This window comes from Lemur catta, chromosome X (assembly GCF_020740605.2).
Source record: "Lemur catta isolate mLemCat1 chromosome X, mLemCat1.pri, whole genome shotgun sequence".
In the NCBI taxonomy this organism is placed as follows: domain Eukaryota; kingdom Metazoa; phylum Chordata; class Mammalia; order Primates; family Lemuridae; genus Lemur; species Lemur catta.
In genome coordinates this window covers 7,870,654-7,887,276 of record NC_059155.1, presented here as the reverse complement: position 1 = coordinate 7,887,276, position 16,623 = coordinate 7,870,654, and the positions used below count along the sequence as shown (strand labels likewise).

The 16,623-nt window shown below is 37.4% G+C and overlaps 1 protein-coding gene across 1 annotated transcript in view; it reads right to left on the bottom strand.

The window, feature by feature from the left end:
- Positions 1-251: 251 nt before the first annotated feature.
- Positions 252-16,623, bottom strand: part of VBP1 (VHL binding protein 1) — a 30,913-nt gene continuing 14,541 nt past the window's right edge. Inside the window, exons 3-6 of the mRNA XM_045538868.1 lie at positions 16,127-16,193; positions 14,935-15,033; positions 4,559-4,697; positions 252-1,301 (exon numbers count right to left, since the gene is read on the bottom strand). Of these exons, the coding sequence (XP_045394824.1) occupies positions 1,231-1,301; positions 4,559-4,697; positions 14,935-15,033; positions 16,127-16,193 (376 nt within the window). The 3' untranslated portion in view covers positions 252-1,230. The remainder of the gene's footprint in view (positions 1,302-4,558; positions 4,698-14,934; positions 15,034-16,126; positions 16,194-16,623) is intronic.

Sequence of the window (16,623 nt, the reverse complement as noted above, 5' to 3'; positions counted from 1 at the left end):
GAGGGCAGAGCCCAGGGAAGCTCATACATCCCCTTCCTCCACGTGAGGACACAGTGAGAAGGGACAACCTATGAACCAGGAAATGAGTCCTCACCAGGCACTGAATCTGCAGGTGCCTTGATATCAGACTTCTCAGCCTCCAGAACTGTGAGCAATAAATTTCTATTGTTTATAAACTACCCAGTTCATGGTATTCTGTGATAGCAGCCCAAATGTATTAAAAGAGTAACATGAAAAAAGTGCTGCGCCACAGTTTTAACATTACTGTGTTAATATCATGAAGTACAAGTACAAAACATTGTTGTACAAGTATACTTTTTATTACATGGAGATGGAATAATACATTTGTGTTTTTACCAGAATCTGTATCACCCAGTACTAGCCACTGTACCAATGGCTTCCCACAGGGATTTTTTTTACTATTCTTAGGAGGTTTTAATCATGAATAAAAAAGGTCACAACTCTTTTCAAACATTGTACATTTAATATTCCTGTTCAAGATGCTTTGGAGAACTGTTAATAAATACAAAATCACCTTAGCAAAGAGTTTTGAATGGGTAATATTACTTCACGTTGGCCAAGATCTCCCTTATGTTTGCATTGCAAAGACACTGTGCACTTATTAGAGGTTAGAAAAAGTGTTGTCTTAATAGCCCTCTTGCTGTGTAGGAAGGCAAATTACCATTTCCTGAAAAGTCCAGAATATCATAATAGATAGTTACTGGTTAAGCAGTAATCCATCAAACCCCATTTATAGAGGACAACTGCAATAGAGGACCATTAAATCCCATATGTACCAAAGGAAAACAAATTTACAAATATTCAAACTGCGTTTTCCCTACCTCTAAAATGGTTTAACCACACCAAGTGAGAATAACATCAGCCAATAAAGAAAAAGAAAAAGTAAACTGTGCTAGTGTCCAGCATTTGCTTCTATAGCATACCTCACAGTTTTCGGCCATTTCAGCTAAGAGTTTTCATATGACAGACAAAAATAATGATGAAAAGCAGCATCAACTTTGCTGAGAAATGTGGAAAAAAATACTGCTAATTTCATAAAATATTTGAAACTTATTTTGTTTGTATAAATAAAATGGTGTTTACTTTTTTTTAATTTTTAATTAATCTTGCTGTTAAAACATCATTCAAAGTTATGTCAACCTTTAAGGATAAACAGGATATTTAAAATAACATGTCTTGAAAACTGAACCACATTTTTAATTGCCAGCATTATGCTTTGTTCTTGGTAGAATCATCTTTGTTTCTTCTTTTTACATCCCAATTATAAACTCTGGCCATATCTGTAACAATTGTCAAAGAAAATGCAAATGCAATTCTAAAGGTAACATATACAATTACCATACAGTCACACAATGAATCAACAACACAGAAATCATGCATACACAAATACTGGTTAACAACTAGTGTTGTAACACATCTTGCTATAATGTCAATTACTAATTAAATACAGGAATTAAATTCTACCAAAACCAAGTCAAGGCCTCAAATCAACAGTTGTTTAACATATCTAGTCAACTATGGTATCATCTTTAACAAATATGTGCTAGATACACTCTCAGAAGTTTTTTTTTTTTTTTTTTTTTTTTTTTGAGACAGAGTCTTACTCTGTTGCCCAGGCTAGAGTGCCGTGGCGTCAGCCTTGCTCACAGCAACCTCAGACTCCTGGGCTCAGGCAATCCTCCTGCCTCAGCCTCCCGAGTACCTGGGACTACAGGCATGCGCCACCATGCCCAGCTAATTTTTCTATATATATTTTTAGCTGTCCGTATAATTTCTTTCTATGTTTAGTAGAGACGGGGTCTTGCTCTTGCTCAGGCTGATCTCAAACTCCTGAGCTCAAATGATCTGCCCGCCTTGGCCTCCCAGAGTGCTAGGATTACAGGCGTGAGCCACCGCGCCCGGCCAGAAGTTTTAAAGATAGTCCTCCATCCATGAAATTTCAAAGATCACTCAACCCATATTCTGCCATGTAATATTTAAATTAGTATAATTATCAATAATTTTATTTCTTACCCTCCCTTTGATATAACAGGGCATTCATTCAGTTTATTAAGCATCTACTGTGTTTCTGACTAGGCACTGTACAAAGCCTTGAGTAAGACAGGTGAAGTTTTTTCCCTCATGGAGCTTAGACTCCAGAAGAACAGTCAGTGTAGTAGAGATTGGATGCCCTAACTCCCTCAAATGTCTGCACACCTTCCTATCTTTTCCAGCATTAGCAGTAACAAATGGCATTTCTCTAAGTTTGTAGGACTCAGATGAATTCCTTTCTTGGGCTCCTGTAACTATTTAAGTCATTGGATTCTGTTTTTTCTCTCATATTTAATATCTTTTCCTTTCACACATACCAGCCTTCCTAGGCCCTCATCATCTCACAGCTGGATGAAGTCTCTACATTACCAGTCAGATGATGATCCCTGCACTAGGCCCCAAAAGGCCTGCCTTCCCTCACCAAAGCACTAAACACCTGGCACATGCTAAACTGGAGAGAGAAGAGAAAAAGTACACCTCCTACACTTGAAGAGCTAACAGCTTAGCAAAGGAAAAAGAGTAGTATGCGTAAAGTACTGAGTATGTATAGAGGAACAACAAAACACCCTGAGAGAATCAGAAGATGTTCAGGAATGTTCTAATGCTTGAAGTCAGATAAGAAGGGTAAAAAGGAGTACCCCAGGTAAAAGGAAATCATTCCAGGTAGGGGAAACAAAGTGTGGAAATGCAAGGGTGTGGCACATTTGGGAGGTGAGAATAACAGATTGGGGTTATTTGGAACCCAGGGTGCACCGGGGAAGAGCCAGAGCAGGAAGAAGACAGTGGCATGAAGTGAGACTGGCTGGAGACACTTCACAAGAGTGCTTGTATACACACCTTACATCCAATAAGAAACTACTGAAATATCATTATAAAAGTAATAAAAATAAGATGCATGACTTACTAAATTCATGCTGGAGATAGTGTGACGAGAGACCAAAAAACTACTGAGTACAGGTAGGTTCTGGAGACCCAGAACAAGAGGCCCAAAACATGAGCAACAGCAATGGGCAGAGATTTAAGAGGGAAATTTGACAAGAATCTGGTGATTGGTTCACTCTTGGTAGTGAGGAAGAGAGAAGTATGAAGGATGATTTCCAGGTTTTTGTCTTGGGTGACTGTGACAGGAACTAGAAAGAAGAGACAGGTCAGGGAAGAAAGGCAAAGAGCTTGGTTTCAACATGCCTGCCCTCCCCCTTGATCAGAATACCCCACCTCTACCTCTTCTCTCTGCTGATATAAATCATACACTGCCTTTAAAAACAGCCTAAGTTTTCCCATTCCAAGATACACTGAAAAAAAAAGAAAAGAAAAAAAAGTGGAAAAAAAAGAATCTAAGTTTGATTTTCTTAATAAAGCCTTCTTCGAACTAATTCACATCTTTTCAAAATTTTAAATTGCCTTGGTTTTGCATATATGAGCTTACCTATAGTTTGCTATGAAATTATCATTTTGCTGTTTCACATGTACAGTTCTAACAGAGACAGACTTTGCCATTCTTTTTTTCATTGATTTCCATGCCCCATATGGCTTAGCACAGTTGCAGAAAAAAGGAGACCCTTAATAAATGCTTGTGAAATTAAACTACTTGACTAGCTATAAAGGTATTGTGAACTAAAATAAAATCTTAAGCCCCCAGCCAACTGAATGGATCCCCTCTTGGCCAAAGGGAACCGCAGAAAAACCTTAAAGCTGAGTTGCCAGCCATGAGGAGAAGGGAGGTCAGACACGTCTAGTTATGCCCCGTCCCTTTTGGAGTTATATTTTATAACAATAAGATATTAAATCATTTACAGGCCTGAGGCCGTGCAAAGGAATGCTTAAACCACATCTGTAGGCCATCAGTTTACTTAACAGATCACTTGAGTTTGAGTTTCAGTAAATGTCTGACTTGTCTCTGATTAACAGACATCCTTATCTTAAGTTAAAACATTCCAAGCCTTTAGACAAAGCTTCATTTCTTTAACCAATTACAAGTCAAAGAATCTTTCAACCCAGCTATAACCTATAACCCCTCACTTTGAGATGTTCTGCCTTCTTGGGCCAAACCAATATATGCCTTCTAAGTACTGATTTATAATTTTATATGTAATTCCTGTTTCCCTAAAATGCATAAAACCAAACTGTAACCCAACCACAGAGAGACCACTTACTCATGGCTTCCTGGGCATGGCTCTCCAGGCCATTGTCACACACATTCAGCTCAGAATAAACCTCTTTAAATTATTTTACAGAGGTTGGATTCTTTTAAGAAAATGTTTGGAATAAAACACTCATTCACCAAGTGAATTTACTGTTTCTACAACTTCACATTTCAAATTTATTAATCTATCGATAAACTTATTTAAGTATTAGTTCCAAATACATTATTTATCAAGAACACCTGCAACCTCACATTAGCCTAAGAACAAAATAAGGACATTCTTTCCAGTAAAGCAATGCAAGAATGTTTTTTTAAAGAATATTTTTCCTTCTCTCCCTCTGCCTTTTATTAAAGAAAGGATACTGACTTCTGTGGTAGTAAATTGATCTCGAAGAAAGTCAAGGTCTTCCTCAAGAGAATCAAGATTCTTTGTGGCAGTCGATAAATTCTTTTCCAATAATGCCTGAGCTTCATCAATATCATATTCAAGCATTACATTAGCCTGAAGAGAGAAAGTCATGACAATTACTCAACATTTACACAGTGCTTTATAGGTTAGAGCAAGTATTGGCAAAATATATTGCTGCCAAATCCAGCCTACTGTCTTTTGTTGTGAGTTAAGATTTATCAGAATCCAGCTACTCTCAAGTCAGTTTTGCTTTCATGCCACAGTGGCAGAGCTGATTAGTTGGGGCAGAGACGATGTGGTCTACAAATTCCAAAATATTTGACCTTTTACAGAAAGTTTGCTCACCCCTTGGTTAGAGAATAAGTTTACATACATTGTACCAATTATTCCTCAACTCTGGTGAGGCAAAAGTTATCTTCTTTATAGTTAAGAAAATATTCAATGAAAAGTACATCTCTCCAGTCCCAGACCCCCAATCTCATTCTTCAGGGTCAATTACTATTGTTTCCTATGATTTCTTTTCCAGAAATTTTCTATATTTTGGTTACTTTTTACAAGTAAAAACTAGAATATATTTAAAAACACCTCATTCATGTCAAAAAACATCCATTATTCATTAAAATATCCTATGCCAAGTGTTTCTCCTTAGCTGACTCACTCCTCAAACACTGCCTTCTCAAGCTATCCACCTGACAGACAGCTCTAAGATTGACATGCCTAAAACACAACTCCAACTCACCCTGCAAACTTGGCTCCTGCCCTATTCTTCCCCAGTTCAGTAAATGGCACAGTTATCCACCTTGTGGCTCAAATACTAGGGGTCATCCTCCTTGGTTTCTGTTTCCCTTGGCCCACACTGCATCCACACATGAGGACAAGATAATTCCATAAATGAGGCTGGTACAGCAGGGAGCTAGCTGTCTGGTAAGAGGTACAGCTGGAGCCCACCTTACACCTCACATGAAGATCACATGTTTACATGGAAATAATGACACCATCAAAGTACCAGGCCAAGTCATAGATAAATTATTTTGTAAACCTAGGATAAGGACAGCTTTTCTAGGACACAAAACCCAGAAACCATAAGCAAAGTCAAAAGACAAACAATGAACCTGAAAAATATTTGTAACTCATATCATAGGCAAAAGACTGATTTTCCCAAATATAGAGAGCTCCACAAATCTTTTGTAACCAGCACCATGAAGAAATTTCAATGACCCCTATATATATACATATTTTTTAATCCCCTCCCTTAACTAACTACTCGACCTTTTGAGTTGTTTCCCAGAAATGGTAGATTTTCTGCTAGGCAAAGGAGTTGAGATTCTGAAGGCCTCTGGGCAGACTACCACACCATTCCCCACAACCTGCCTCCAATGCATAGCCCCTTGTTAGTTACACTGCAACCTACAGTGACCTAAAGTCACGGAGATGGATTTGAGGCAGCTTCTTTCATTCTTCTAATGTAACAGAGGTAAAGGTCTGAAAAAGGGTAAAATGTACTGTAAGTTGTCTCTTTAAAACAACCCCCTACTCTTTAGGGAATTAAAACCTGTATTCTTGCCTGAGGCCAGTAATCAGAGGGGCAGAGGAGTGTTCTTTGTTTTATAGTATTTTAAACCACAGGAGATGGCTCAATGGTATTGTCCAGGCAAAGGTCATGAGCACCAATAATGTCAACCAGGACCACCAACCATAGTTAAACAACAATAGCCAGAAGCTGAAAACCTTCCTTAAAAGCTCTGTATTTCTGCTTAAAGAGAGGACAATGGTTCTTTAAGAGGACAGTCTGTCATCCTCCTCATTTGCTAGCAAGTTAATAAACTTCTCTTTCCTTTTCCTCAAACTACTTATACTGGTTGTTTTTTTCTTGGCCACTGAGACAAGTACCAAACTTTCGGTAGCACCAACAAGATGTCTTTCGTATTAAAAAAATCTTTTCTTCCTTGGCAATCCTCCTTGTCTCAATAATTGGATCTTTGTGTGAGCAGTAACAGGACCTAGGCCAAAGCCCCCTTGCGATTTCAATAACACTTTAAGCAAAAGGCCAGTAGTCCATAATCCAATAGCAAAACAGGCAAAAAATATGAGCAGAGTTCACAGTAAATAAAAATAGCTCATAATCATTACAAAAAGATGCTCAACTTCAGTCATATATTAAAAGCAACACAAATTGAAAATAATGTGAAAAAACATTGTTCACTTTCAGACTGACATAGATTTAAAAGTTTGAAACACACTGTGGTACCATGAAGGTGAGAATATAGGCATTAAAATTTTGGCAGTGAAAATTGGTGGTCCCTATGGAGAGCAACTTGACAATATACATGAAAATCAGCCCTTTAAGCAGGCAATTCCACATACCATGCAGTTACACATTTATGCAGAATCCATATGGACTAGAAGTACTGCTATAACATCTGCGAAAACAAAACCCAGAACCCATGTATCCATCAATAGGGGACCTGTTAAGCATATTATGACATACCCACACAATGAACTGTTATGGAGGAATGGAAAATAACAACGAGATGCTTTCCTCATACTGATACACAAAGATGCTCAACACACACTGTGAAGTGAAAACGGCAAAGGGCAGAACAGTACACACAGTACGTCACTATTTGTGTAAAAAAGGAGGGGGGGAAGGATACAGTCTTATTTGTCTATGTATGTGTAAAATATCTCCGGAAAGATACGAAGAAATGAATGTTAATTGCTTAAGAGGAGAGTATGCAGGGCTAGTGATGAAAGATACGCTTTTCACAGAATATTCTTTTGTATCTTTTATTCTTTTTTTTACACTTTTTTTAAATTTCAGCATATTATGGGGGTACAAAAGTTTAGGTTACATATATTGCCCTTGCTCCTGCCCCTCAATCAAGAGCTTCACGCGTGTCCATCCCCTAGACGGTGCGCATTGCACTCATTATGTGTGTATACACCCATCCCCTCCCCTCCACATCTGCCCGACACCTGGTTAATGTTATTCCTAAATGTGCTCTTAGGTGATGATCAGTGAAACCAATCTGATGGTGAGTACATGTGGTGCTTATTTTTCCATTCTTGGGATACTTCACTTAGTAGAAGGGGTTCCAGCTCTACCCAGGAAAATACAAGAGGTGCTATACCACCATGGATCTTTTGTATCTTTTAAATTACAAACCAGGTAAATGTATTACTTAGTCAAAAACTGTATTAAAAACAACAACAAAAAAACCTAACAAATAAAACTGTGTCCCCCAAAAGAAAAAGAAACTAATTTGAAAATGGTTTATCCAACTACATATGGATTATTGTGCGACCATTCGAAAGTGAATGGAAAACCAGCAAAAGGAGGTCAGTTCTGCCACTTCTAAAACCCTTCAATAGCCTCTTATTAAATTTACCATAAAACCTCAACTCCTTACCATAGCTAAAATCACTACTCTTTGTCCCACCATCTATCATTGTTACTCTCCATTGCAGAACCAAAGCCACACTGGCCTGGCCTTCTTTCTGTCTCTTCAAGCTAGGTTCTGCTTTGAGGGCCTCTAAACTTGCTGTTATATGGCTTAGAAAACCCTCCTACTGCTTTGCATAAGTAGCTCCTCTGGTCATTGATCAGGAATAAACAAACAGAACAAAGGAACAGAAGAGAACCCAGAAATATAATAGATCCAGGCAGAAGGCAAACTCAATCTGCAGGGAGAGAAGAGATAATTGAACAAACGGTGCTGAGACCATTAGCTATCCATTTGGGAGGAAATCAAAGTTAACATTCTTCCTTTATGGTATTTATTAAAATAATTTCCTAGTTAATTAGGACACTAAATTTAAATATAACGAAGCAAAATCAGAGGTTTTTAGGAAGATGATGGCAGCAGTGATTGTTGAATCTAAGTCTCTTAAAAAACCTACACACAAAAAAAACATTAAAAACTTGGACAGATATATACCAAAGAGAACTGAAAACATACATCAATACAAAAACTTGTAACCAAATGTTCATTACATTATTCACAATAGCCAAAAGGTGGAAATAACCCAAATGTCCATAAACTGATAAACAGATAAACAAAATGTGGTATATCCATACAATGGAATATCATTCAGCAATAAGTGAATGAAGCTCTGATACATGCTATGATGTGGATGAACCTTGAAAACATACTCAGTGAAAGAAGCCAGACAGACCACAAAAGACCATATATTGTATGACTCCATTCATATGAAGTGTCCAGCATAAGTAAATCCATGGAAAAACAAAGTAAATTAGTGGTTGCCAGGGGCTGGGTAAGTAGAAGGAAGAATGGGGAGTATATGTTAATGGTATGAGGTTTATTTTGGGGGTGAGGAAAATGTTCCAGACTTATATAGAGGTGATGGTTATACAACTCTATGAATATACTAAAAACCACTGAACTGTATACTTTAAAATGGTGAATTTTATCTTAATAAAGGCGTTTAAAAGAAAGAGATAGGACAGAAAACCCAGAAAACCAGACATCTACAAAAAACTGACTAGGTATGTCCATGAACACTACAATAAGAGGAAGTGAGGACATGTGATTGTCAGCTATAAGACCTGCATGACATCAGTATTTGTATGGGAGTAAACAGAGGAAAGCAATGAGGCATCCAGCAGATGTGACAACTCCAAAATAACCAAGAGGTAGCTATGCAAAACATCAGCAAGCTAATTGGAGGATAGCAGCTACAACTGAGAAGGGCTTGCATGCTCCCAGAGTAGGTGAGCCTGGGGGTAAAGTCTCAAGGGCTGGAGAAATCTATGTACTACAAACTCACAACTAGCCTCACAACTTCCTTATGCCATAGGGCCTTCAACTGAAGAGAATCTACTGGGAATAGACTCCAAATAGGGACAAGGACAACAGGACAGGAACAGTGGTGATGAAAAGTGAGGTGGGTGGGAAGAGTGGTAGTGTAAACAGAGCCAGGGATCCCAGCTGCTATATGTTTTCATTATTTTACATAAAGAACCAAAAAGAAGCTCATTCCTCCCTTCTAAAAGTTCAGGAAAATTAATTTTACATAAAAATGACAATAGAAATAGACTAAAGTAAAAATCCAATGCAAAATAATAATAAAAAGAGAATAAGGAACAGAAGAACAGTTTTACAGATAACATAAGCAAAACAGAAAGACATGACCACAAAATAGATGAAAATCATAATGAGTTTCAAAACAAGTAACATTAAGAAAATGATACAAGATATAAAAGAGCAATCATTAATCAGAATTAGAAAACGCAGAAATAAGGTGACAGAATTCAGGAAAGAATGAGAAATAAAATAAAAATTTATTTCACAAATGACGACTAAACTGGAAAGAACCCAGAGGCAAATAATTAGATAAATAATGTCTTAAGGTACATAAAAGATGAGAAAATTTCTTAAAATATAAAAAGAAATAAAGATAAAAAATGGGTTAAAGTGAAAGTGACAAACATTGAACATAAACAAAAATTGAAAAATATAGTAAGAAACCTCAAAGAAGAAAACCAAAGCAAGCGACCATAAAAAAACTGAAATGAAGTGGAAAACATTTCATTTCAACAAAATGTTCCTGAAATTTTACACACACACACACACACATACACACACACACACACGCAATGAAAGGGTACACTGTATACCTGGGGAAATTGACTCAGAAGTCCTTTTAGCATCCAGGCAAAAAGAACAAGTCATGTATAAAGGAAAAAAAAATCTGTTTGTCATCAGACTTTTTGACAGCAATGGTTTATGACAAAATAAAAACTTGAGCTGTAAACTATTCAGAAATGAAAAGTAAAGAGATTACTAGTTATAAAAAGTATGGAATATAGCCCCAAACTATACTCAGAGAAAAAAATATCATCTTAAAAACCGGAAGAACCAGCTTCAAGATTTTAGGGCACTAGTAGTGGTTGCAGTAATTGGCTGTGCAATAGTTCAACATTACCAGTAAGTAATAGCAAAAGCACATCAGGTGACTCTTCACTAATTTAAACGAGATATCACCTAAGGATTCCTAGAATTGATCTGGAATAACTTTAGATGGGGGCTTGAGGTTCTATGTTAACAGCTGGGGAAAGAACCAGCCAGCATAATTTTAGTTGTATCTACAGGTAAGAAACACCTACATCAAAAAAGAAGAAAGACCTCAAATAAACAAGCTAATATTGGACCTCAAGGAAATAGTAAAACAAGAACAAACAAAATTAAATTCCTAGAAGGAAGGAAATAATAAACATAATAAGACAGAAGCAGTAATGGAAAATCCCCCATCAGAGAAAAGTCCAGGTCCCAATGGCTTCACTGCTGAATTCTACCAAGGATTCCAAGAAGAACTAACACCAATCCTACTTAAACTATTCCAAAAAATCCAGGAGGAAGGAATACTGCCAAACTCATTCTACGAGGCCTGTATCACCCTGATACCAAAACCATACAAAAGACACAACTAAAAAAGAAAACTACAGGTCAACATCTCTGATGAACATATCTGCAAAAATTCTCAACAAAATGCCAGCAGAACAAATTCAACAACACATTAAAAACATCACTCATCATCATCGAGTGGAATTCATGCCAGGGATGCCAGGATAGTTCAACATATGCAAATCAATCAATGTGATACATCATATCAACAGAAGGAAGGACAAAAACCATATGACTTTGTCAATAAAATTCAACATCACTTCATGATAAAAACTCTCAAAAAACTGGTGATAGGCCAGGCACAGTGGCTCACGTCTGTAATCCTAGCACTCTGGGAGGCCGAGGCAGGTGGATCGCTCGAGGTCAGGAGTTCAAGACCAGCCTGAGCAAGAGCGAGACCCCGTCTCTACTAAAAATAGAAAGAAATGATCTGGACAACTAAAAATATATAGAAAAAATTAGCCAGGCATGGTGGCACATGCCTGTAGTCTCAGCTAGTCTGGAGGCTGAGGCAGGAGGATTGCTTGAGCCCAGGAGTTTGAAGTTGCTGTGAGCTAGGCTGACGCCATGGCACTCTAGCCTAGGCAACAGAGCGAGACTGTCTCAAAAAAAAAAAAAAAAAGAAAAAACTGGGGATAGAAGGAACTTAACACAATAAGAGCCATATATGACAGACCCACAGCGACTATCATATTGAATGGGGAAAAACGGAAAGCCTTTCCTCTAACATCTGGAACAAAACAAGGATGTCCACTTTCACCCCTGTTATTCAACATAGTACTGGAAGTTCTAGCTAGAATATTCAGACAAGAAAAAGAAATAAAGGGCCTCCAAATTGGAAAGGAAGTCAAATTATCCTTGTTTGCAGATTATATGATCTTATATCTAGAGAAACCTAAATAAAACCTCCACACAAAAAAAATACTATTAGAACTGATAAACAAATTCAGTAAAGTTGCAAGATATAGTATCGACATACAAAAATCGGTAGAATTTATATATGCCAACAGTAAACAATCTGAAAAAGAAACCTAGAAAATAATCCCATTCATAATAGCTACAAATAAAATAAAATATCTAGGAATAAACTTAACCAAAGAAGTGAAAGATCTATAATAAAAACTATAAAACATTGATGAAAGAAATTGAAGACGACACCGAAAAATGGAAAGAAGAAAAACAATACAAGTTAAACAGAGTGGCATAAGGGGATGCTGACAGACAAGTCAGAGCAGGTCTCTGGGGGAGCTAACAATTGGAGCAGAGAGCTCAAAGGATTGAGTGCAAAGAGCACAGAAGGAGAAAGTGGAGCCATGCTGGCAAGTTCCAGAAACAGCCATGAGGTCACCTCAGCTAAAGCAGAGTAAGTAAAAGAATGGGAAGAAATGATGGCCCAGAGGGAGTGGGGATGGCTTATGGAAGGGACTATATTCTACACCTGGTGACAGGGAAACCACTGGAGTCTTGAGTATAGAAGTGACATGATCTGACATGTTTTAAAAGCATTATTCTAGCAGCTCAAGCAGAAGAGGAGCCAGAACAAAGATTTTGAGGCAGGGCCATTCCCAGCCTGGTCTAGGTCCAGCAAGAAGTCCAAGTATGGCCAAGTAAAGAATTGAGGCATTAAGTAAGAGAAGTAACAGAAAGTACCAGGCTATGCAGGAACTTGTTAGCCACTCAAACAACTTAGACTGTTCCTCGGAATGAGATGAGAAGTGACAGGAAGATTTTTGGGCAGAATAATGGCATGACCTGACTGAGATTTTAAAGGATCACTCTGACTGTCATGCTTTAAAGGCTTTAGGAAGACAAGAGCAGAAGTAAGAAAGTGAACTGGGACATTATTATTGGTTTAATTGTGTCCTCCCAAAAGGTACACTGAAGTCTTAACCCCTGGCACCTGTGGGTAAGACCTTTTCTAGAAATAGGGTATCAGAGATTGAATTATGTCTCTCTCACAAAATATATGTTGGCATCTGAACCCCTGGTACCTTAGAATGTAACCTTTCAAGGTAACCAGCTTGAAATGAGGTCATTAGGGTGGGCTCTAATCCAGTATGGCTGGTGTTCTTATAAAATGGGGAAATTTAGACATATGCCGGCACACATGTGAAGATGAAGGTAGAGATCAGAATGATACTTCTACACACCAAGAAATACCAAAGACTGTCAGCAAATACCAGAAGCTAAGGGAAAGGGCTGGAACAGATTTTCCCTCACAGCCCTCAGAAAGAATCAACCCTGATTCTGGGATTGATCTCAGAACCATGAGACAATCAATTTCTGTTGCTTAAACCACCAAGTTTGTGGTACTTTTGTTATGACAGCCCTAGCAAATTAATACAGGCATTATTACCATAGTCCTCGTGAGAGACAAAGGTGGCCTGGATCAGGGCAATAGCGGCAGAGAAGTGAGAAGTGGTTGGCTTCTCAAAATATTTGGAAGAAAGAACCAATGAGGTTTGCTGAAGGTCTGACTGACATATAAGAGAAGAGTAAAAGATGACTCAGAGGTTTTTATTCTGAGCAAGCAGGCAAAAGATTCTGCCATTTGCTGAGATGAGGAAGATTGTGGGAAGTGTCAGTCTATGGGAGAAATCAGGATTTAAGCATTCAAATAAGAGATATAAAACAAATGAAAGATGAAAAGAGGTGGAAAAGCTCAGCAAAGAAAATGAAGAGAAAGAGAAAAACAGCTATAAAAGACAGTAAAAGCAGCAAAACAGAATAACTACAAGGGAAAACACAAAGTCATGGAGAAGAGACCAGAGGAAATAGCACAAAATAAAAACGACCAAATATTTGAAAACGGAGAACATGATAGATACTGGCAATGGACAAAGGAGATCCAACATATGCATATTTATTATTCCCAAAAAAGATAATAAAAGAAATGGGACAAAAATCACATTCAAATATACAACAAAAATTACCTTTCCTGAAATAAAGTTACTCTTGAATTTATGAATTGAAAGGTCATGCAATTTCTACAAAATTGAATACCGAAAATCATTCAACATTGAGACATTCATGTGTAGTTTCTATGTTTCAAAGTATTTTAAAAAGCCGTAATGATAAACAATGAATCTTTGTTTTACATACAGAACTAAGACTAAATAAGTGGTGGAATTATGGTTGTGAATAAAATGTAAATGTTAAACAAACTCTAAAAATATTACAATTAAGAAAAACCAGGAAGATGAACTAAGGGATACAGAGATGAGTTTCCTTGGGCTAATCTGCCCCACTTTCATAGCACTAGAGCACCTCTCGGGGTGATTGTATAGGATAACGGCAAGTGGAAATCCTCCCAGTGGGGAGAGCTGGGAGAAGTACACTTGGCTTGCTACTTTGTATGGGAACTTGCCTGAGGTAACAAGACCAATGGACAGCTAGCTGGATAGTCAGGGCACTGAGAGGAGCAAGATAGGAAAATCACAGATGAGGTCTATGAAATCGTTTAAAAATTGAAATATATGGCTTAAAAACAATAAACTCTAACCTCAAGGTTTTTGTAATAATCCTTTCCCCCTTAAACTTAGAGGGATCTTTCTAGAATTATTAAATTCTTATGGGGAATAAACATTTATCTGAAGTTCAGTAGTACCTTCTATTTTACTTCTTTTGCTTTTCATTTAAAAGAGGTAAAGCATTTAGCTGGAAGAGAAGTAGGGTTTGGTCAGTTTTATCTTGACTGGGAGAGACTTCAGCATATTTTTGCTGCTATCTTCATTACATTCCTAATTCTAGTCAGCTTCTAATATGAAGCACTTAAACTTTTCCCTTTCATTCCTTCCACAATCAAAGAGAGATGAACACTTTAAACACCTCAAGCAATACTGTTTTACCAGGGGAAAACACTCTGGTTTACAAATATGTCAGCTGTGGCTCTAACATTTACTTACCCCCAACCACAGACACACTTTATCAGTAGGAGGAACTGAAGCTTTGCAGTACAGGTTATCTGCCAGTAAGAATCTGGTCTCCAGTAAGTTGGTGGATTCCTTAAAAAAAATGACACCACTATAAAAAGGCCAGTTTGATATGAAGTTTATAAAGGAAAGATCACACAGTTGAACCTAAGACATTTAAAACAGTACCACCATGCAGACTAAGGGTAGCAGTAAAAGAAATGAACACTAAAGCCAGATGGCTGGGCATGGACTCTGGCTCAGCTACTTATTAGCTGTATAAATTTGGCACCTCACTTAATCTCTGTGTCTCAGGTTCCTCATCTGTCAAATGAGGATAATAACAGTTCCTATACCTACGAAGGCAGTGGTAAGCACTGAGTTCTCTCTCTCTCTCTCTCTCACACACACACACACACACAAAAAAAACAGTGCCTGACACACAGAGAAAGTGCTATACAAAAATCAGCTACTACTATTATTTCACTGGTGCTTCATGCCCAACCATTTTCTAAAGTCTCTTACAAAGTTCAATACATATAATAATGTACTAGAAATGTAGTTATTCTACCAGTAAATTAATAAATCATATGCACACACACAATCTTTTAAATATAATATGCTTATGTGATTTAATCTTTATAGCCTGCTTTTATTTAGTGAGTACTAGATTAAGACATAGAAGACTCTCAAATTTAGTTCTGCCAGTAACTAGCTATGTAGACACTGGTCAGGTGTAACCTCTCTATAACTGTTTCCTCAACTGTGAAATGAAAACCTGAAACAGATAATTTCTAAGATTCTTTCCACCTCTATAAACCTTGGATTTACTCATTACTCTTACAGAGAACAGCAACAAAAAAGCCTTTAGATGCTACTACCTCAAAATAAGACATTTTCTTTTTGTAACTAAAACAATTTCAAATTGCATTTAACTTTTGCAAACACTAAATGAAAGTAAAGTTACCCAAGTGTGGGCCTTAGAATTAAACCTGACTTTTGGAGAAAGGCCACAAAGCCATGTTTATGACAGAAGCACACTGTCTTTAACATTAGTGTATGTACTCAAGGTGGTGGACTGGATTCTACAACATGGATCAAATACCGGTGATCCAAGAGTCAAAGAAGACGAGTCTCTGCCAAAGTATCATGGTTCGTTCATATTTACAAACAAAAATGCACTTACTTTTTTCTTCTGCATATATTTTAGAATTTCCAAAGTCTGTTTAATTTCAGGAATCTGACCTTTTAGCCTGTGAATAAGAAAAAGGTTAACTTAATACTTTGCAGGCAATAATAAACATCAGGACACAGTCTTAGCAGCTTTGCATTTTTTATTAATATGTTCTTGAGGACTATTTACAGATATAAAATATTTAAGACATTTTATACCTAAGCTTATTAAGACCAGTCTGGACAACATAGAGAGAACACATCTCTAAAAAAATGAAAATAAGCTGGGCCCAGTGGCATGTGCCTGTAGTCCCAGCTACTTGGGAGCCTGAGGCAAGAGGTTAACTTGAGCCCAGGAATTTAAGGCCGCAGTGTGCTATGATCACACCACTGTACTCTAGCCCAGGCAACAGTCAGAGCTGTCTCAAAAAAAAATTGAAGAGGACACCAAAAAATGGAAAGATATTTCATGTTTATGGGGACTGGAAGAATTAATATTGTTAAAATGTC